Source organism: Phasianus colchicus, chromosome 22, assembly GCF_987193195.1.
Source record: "Phasianus colchicus chromosome 22, bPhaCol1.hap1.1, whole genome shotgun sequence".
Classification (NCBI taxonomy): Eukaryota; Metazoa; Chordata; class Aves; order Galliformes; family Phasianidae; genus Phasianus; species Phasianus colchicus.
In genome coordinates, this window is record NC_143457.1 from 5,284,877 (window position 1) to 5,290,876 (window position 6,000).

The 6,000-nt window shown below is 51.7% G+C and overlaps 1 protein-coding gene across 8 annotated transcripts in view; it reads right to left on the reverse strand.

Annotated features, from left to right (window-relative positions):
- Positions 1-5,324, reverse strand: part of DVL1 (dishevelled segment polarity protein 1) — a 67,450-nt gene extending 62,126 nt beyond the window's left edge. For 3 of the 8 annotated variants that reach the window (XR_016459294.1, XR_016459293.1, XM_031613650.2), the window contains exon 1: positions 4,897-5,324. Coding sequence is in view for 5 of the 8 variants with exons in the window: in XM_031613650.2 (XP_031469510.2) it covers positions 4,897-5,066 (170 nt within the window). In the remaining 3 variants the exon portion in view is untranslated. Of the gene's footprint in view, positions 1-1,821; positions 3,926-4,896 lie in introns of those variants that run through there. The other 5 variants (XM_031613646.2, XM_090122786.1, XR_016459295.1 and 2 more) reach the window with 4 other exon arrangements.
- Positions 5,325-6,000: the final 676 nt, after the last annotated feature.

Consider the following 6,000-nt stretch of genomic DNA (forward strand, 5'->3'; position numbering starts at 1 on the left):
ATTAAAACTTCCATTGTAAGAGTGCACCTAAAAGGCAAATCCCTACCTGCAAGGCACTTCTACCCTGAACCAATGGGGAAAACAGTTGTCCAAGCTCACAGCTCAACCCCAAAGCCTTCAGGAGTGTGGCTCAGATATGGCTTCCACACCTTTGCCCAACGTTTCTTTGCTGGCAGGATTTTTACATGGTTATATTCCATGAGTGTAGACTTCTATGAATTTGACATGCAGCTCAAATCTGTTTTCTAGGTGATACATTCAATGCATTTCCTTCAATATCTTGTCCGAGAAGCTTTCCCAATGATCAAACTATTCTAGATTCCTACAATCAGACACTTTCTCAATCACAATTCCTGTTTCTTGGTCAGAACTCCCTTAAGTGCAAGGTAAAAACAGAGATTTTAATCCCATCCAGGCTGGATTCCCACTGCTTTCAATCACTAGTTTTCAAGACACTGAGTACCAAGAAAAGCAATTTCTGCACAAGAAACAGCTGCACCTAAAAGTACAGTTAGAAAGGAAGTTCTTTTGCTGATGCCAAAGGAATGCCTAAAAAGCCACTCCTCAAAGTGCTCCCAAAAGAAGCACAATGAAAAGTATATTAGTTCACACAATGGAAAGAATGAGGACTTGAACCTCACCCAGAAGGATGGCAGGACAAACTTCTTCTGGAATTTGATGGATGGAGATTGCAGAGCACAGGAGTGGCTCGCTCTGCACCAGCAGCCCCTGCCCTGGTGACACGTTCCCCAAACAGAGACCAGAATGATGCAGCACAGAGCAAATTCAGCAGCACCTTGTACCCATTTGTGCAAAGGAGCTGACCTTCCTGTGCATCCCATGCCACGATCACATCGCAGCACAGCATCCTACGCTGACTACAGATAAAACCACAGAATGAAGTCTCCAAGGTGGGAATGCTCGAATAATACGCATTCATAATTTTGTATTTTTGTGGAAGTTAATGATGATGTAAAACAACGTTACTAAGAAAAGCTCTGAAAATACCAAATATTTACGAGCAGGCAGATCAGTATTTCTATTATGGGATCTGTCACACGGATTCATCATGAATCACTCGGATCCTACACAGTTTATGCAGCTGTCAGAGCTGCAGTCACGACAGCCACAAACCATAGCCTTCTTTTAAGATGCAGCCGTTATCTGCCATTTTTCAATCATCAAAGAAACAACAAAATTGCATTATACATCATTACAAGGACATGCAGCTGTAACCTCAGAATCAACAATTTCAGTGGTAGGAAGTGACCTCCGATCTCCTACCCTGGAAGAAAGAGAGCACCAAAGGCAGCTGACAGCAGCACTCCCTGCCCATAAAACACCCATCACAAACAGCCCCTTCTCTACATTTCCCTCTTAGTAGATACCACCACATTAATGAATCCAATCCTGTGACGTTCCAGCTTAGCTTCCCACTCACGAGAACAAAAATAGAAACTACAAAGCACTTCCAAGGGTCAAATCCAAGTGAGAACACAGCTCTGCATCTCAAATATGACATTATGAACAGAGTCCACAGGGCTTGCAGAACACAGACAGGTCCGTCCCCTCAAGAGGTAGCAAAAGAATCAACAGAAAATGAAACAGCATGGGAAGATGTTTTTCTATCAAGGAAACGCTGCCAGGAAAGCCAAAACAAAAGTTACACATCAGATCTATTTTCTACAGCTTTACCAGCGTAGTGTTAAGGCTGCAAGGCACGGACTAACTGAAGTCAGGAGGAAATCTGCCACTCCTGCAGCTTTCCTCAGCTCACCTTCCAAGGAGGGCAGCTGGAAGCAGCCCAGCACAGGTACTCACCGCTGCTTTGCTGTCACAGCACAGCCTGACATGGCTCCACCATCCACATCCAGCTCCGTCCCAATGGTAAGCAACTCTATCTTCCACCGCTGGAAACAATTCAACACATCCACTGTTTCTGAACACAATTATTTATTGTGTTATTTCAGGATCCAGGAAAGGCCGGGCCTTAATTACAACAACATGTGCAGGGTTGCTGTGTTGGATCCCAATCACTGGCTTCTCAAGGAGGCTTCACTTCTCCAATAAAACATTTGCTTTCCTAACACAGGAGTGACTTTTTGCTCCGGACTGGGATTTACAAAGCACCCTGCCAAGCAGTGCTCCTCGTGCCAAATCACAGTTCTGCACAGCCAGCGTGCAGTGACACGAGGGACAGGTGAGGAGGAGGGCTCTGAAAACCAAAATGTTACTGCAGCTGAAGTGCCATTTACAGAACACACTTCTTTGGAGGGCATCTGCAAGCACGGAAGGCAGAAATTAGATGTACAGCGGTGACTGCAGCTATAATTGCCTATTTGCAACAACAAGAAAGTCAGCTTGTAGATAAGATTAGGAGAAAAGCCCAAATTTACCATTAACACTTGCTGAGACTGCAGAGACTGACAGTGGATTTCTCCTAATTCTCTAATTTTCACAGGTAATTGCGATTATCCCAGCAACGACAGTTTGGCTGACAAGTGAAACAGAGAACAAAATGTGACTGACAGCTTTCAGAGGTATGGGTTACCTCTAACTGTTTCAGATGATGGGTTCCTGCCTCAGCAGCAGCACCTGTGAGAGCCTTCACCTGGACTGTGGTGTACACTGAAGTTGGTTGGAATACTCTTGAAGATTGGATCATGGCAGCCTTGGTCATACCTTCATCCTGAGGGCAGAGCAGCCAGTCTTCATGGGAATCAGAGACGAACCCATCATAAGATGGTGCTCTATGGTACTGAAAAGGTGACAAATAGAAGAAGAAAAAGGAAGAAAGGAAAAAGTGCTGCTTACTCTTTGGATATCCTAAACCCTGAATACATCTGACAGCCACGGAAGGAGAAAAAGCTGTGGTGTGGTTGTGCTGTTGTCAGCGCAGTGAAATCATCCATCAGCTTTTTTATTACAAATCCAATTCTATTTTGGATCATAGCTCAGCTGTAAAAATTCTACTGGAAGTCAAAAGGCAGTCAGAGATGTCAGTGGGAATGCCAGTCAGGTTCATGCACCATCCCGATCCTACAAGTGACCCAGCCTGGTGTGTGCCTCTACCACCACAGAGTCAGTGGCAATGCTCATGTACAACTTACTGCTACAACTTAGAGAAAATTCAGGAATTAATGATATAGGGCGACACACGGGTTCTCTGGAAGCCTGTGGTGAACCATCAGGTCCAGCACAAACCTCCCAAGCAAAGACAGGGGTGTACCCCTCAGTATGCATTCAGCTGCCAGCATCCTATGGGAGTCCTCCAAGCCTTTTTAGCCCCAAACTTACAAATCTCTACTTGCTGCTGAACTGATTCACATTCAGTTTCACGCTACCTGACAGCATCGCAGTCCACAGTCATCCTCCTCCCCAGTGAAGTGCTGGAGTCACCATGCCTGGAGGTGTCCCTGGATGTGGCACTGAGGAACACAGTTCAGTGGGGCACAGCGGAGGTAGGGTTGGATTTGACGATGTTAGCGGTCATTTCCAACCTTAATGTTGTATCATCCCTCACAAACAAGCCCCCGTCTTGGTTGGTTACATTTGAGACCAGTGTTTAAATGAGAGAAGCAGAATTTACGGCGCTGAGCCTAACCACCCATTCACAGCCCTTCATCCTCCACCATTCCTAGGGCAAGACAAGGAGAACAGCCCGTCTCCCTTTAAGTTTTGAGACAAAACCACTGCAGGATTTACTGCCCACACATGCCAGAGATGCCCCCATCACACCCAACAGCATCAGCTCTGCTTTCGCTCTCCCTCACACCAAACATCTGCAAGCAGTGGCAACCAACGCAAACGCCGTCCGAACGAATCCATCATCCTCCATTCAGGCTGCACCACAAAAACCGGGTCGAGCCAGGATTCCTAAACGTCCCCATCCCCGGGGGTGATGAGGAGAGAGAGAGATTTACGAACAGGCATTTTCGAAAGCCGTATTTTGACAACAAAACGGCTTCGTAGAGCTGTTTCCCAAAGCGTGTTTTCACAATCCGGATCAACAAACAAGTCAACACACGAGCAATTCCTACAGCGGCGTGCCAACGCTAACAAATTGCCACATCAGAAATACGTGTCAACAAACAACGTCCACATTCCGTGGCGGATGGAGCAGAAAAAGGGATTTCTCTGGGTCTCGGGATAGGCAGAAAAGCCAGCATGCGACGATGCGTTTCACCACACAACCCTCTGTTATTTGGGGTCGGCGTCGGCACCCCACAGACCCGCTGTTTCCTGCAGGCGAGGCGTTGAAATACGTAAAATAAAACTCGCCAGCGACGGATGCGAGCACAAAGAGAAGCGGTTTGCTACGAAGGGATTTAATACGTTTTAAAAGCGACGAGCTGTCAGAACGGCTTTTTATCGCTTTTATCGACAGCGTATAAGATAAGGCCGGTAGGCGGGAGGGGAGAACGGCGGAACTCGGCCCTGAACGGCACCGTGGGGTCTGACAGCAGCCGGTGGGTCGGGAGAGCCGTGAGGAGAAGCGGCGCGACTCCACACCGACACCGAGCACAGCTCCGAAAGGAGACGCTGCCCGCAGGCCCCGATCTCAGCGCGGAGCCTCGAACGGCCGGGCGGGGAGCTGTCAGAGCCGGGCCGCCATGTTAGCGGCCGCCGCTCCCCCCCCCCCTCCTCCTCCTCCCTCCCCGGCTGCCGGCGGGGCCTCCAGCCCAGCGGGTGCCGCAATGCGCGGATCCGCGGAGCTTCCAACCGCAGCCCCGCATCGCGGGAAGCGCCCGCCCGCCTCCATCCAGCCCAGCAGGTGCTCTGCCATCCGGGCTGTCAGAGGGAAAGGCGGAACGGAGCAAGCGGGACCCCCCTGCCCTCCCTTCTTCCTTCCCCCCAAAATAAAAAACGGCGTCGCCAGCTGGGCGGCCAGCTTACCCGAAATCCTGGTCCATGGATTTAAAGAAGAATTTGTAGCTGTGCACGGGCCGGTTGCTGAGGACATTTTTAAAATCGGCCAAAGTGACTTTTTCCGGAGGGACGGGCAGCTTCACCAGATAAGGGGTTTCCTCTTCGTCGATGTGATAAATGATTTTAGTCTCCGCCATGGGAGAGGGCAGCGCGGCGGTCGAACAGCGCGCTGCGGGGAGGCGGCCCGGGGCTCCGCTCAGCGCCTCCAGCCCGCGGCCGCCCCGCACAGGAAGGCAGCTCGTAGCGCCCGGCCGCCGCCACCGCCACGCTCGTGGGCCGGGATTCCGCTCCCTGCACTGCTCTCTAGCTGCCCGACCCGGGAACGGCAGCCCTTCGCCTCCGCCGCCGCCGCCTCCCGCCCCGCGCGCATCCTCCCGCCGCCCCCCGCCGCGCTGGGCAGCGGGGCCGCCGCGGCACCCAGCCCCGGGGCCGGCGGGCAGCGGGGGGGCAGCGGGCAAGCCGCCCTCCTCCTCCTCCTCTCCCCTTCTCCTCTCCTCCTCCTGCTGCTGCTGCTGCTGTTGCTTCTCGGCCCGCGCACAGCCCGGCTCTCGCCCGCCGCCCCCCGCCGGCACGGCAGCACTGCAGCGGGGCGGCCCGGGGAGGGGCTGCGAGGGGAGCGATGGTTCCGAAAGGGGGGAAATGAAAGCATTTTTGCTTGTGATCTTTGGGTATTTAGGGGCAGGGAGCACAGGTGTCTCTAAGAGATGCTGTCAGTCCCTTCTCCGCCCTGCCTTTCATAGAATCACAGAATGGCCAGGGTTGGAAGGGACCTCAAGGATGATGAATCTCCAACCCCCTGCCACACGCAGGGCCACCAACCTCCTCATTTCACAGCAGCCCAGGCTGCCACATCCAACCTGGCCTTGAACACCTCCAGGGATGGACGGGGCATCCACAGCCTCTCTGGGCAGCTGTTCCAGCACCTCACCACTCTCATAGCACAGAACTTCCCCCTGACATCCAACCGAAATCTTCTCTCTCTCAACTTCAAATCATTTCCCCTTGTCCTGCTGTTATCAACCCTTTCATAGAGTTGATTCCCCTCCTGTTTATAGGCTCCCTTTAGGCACT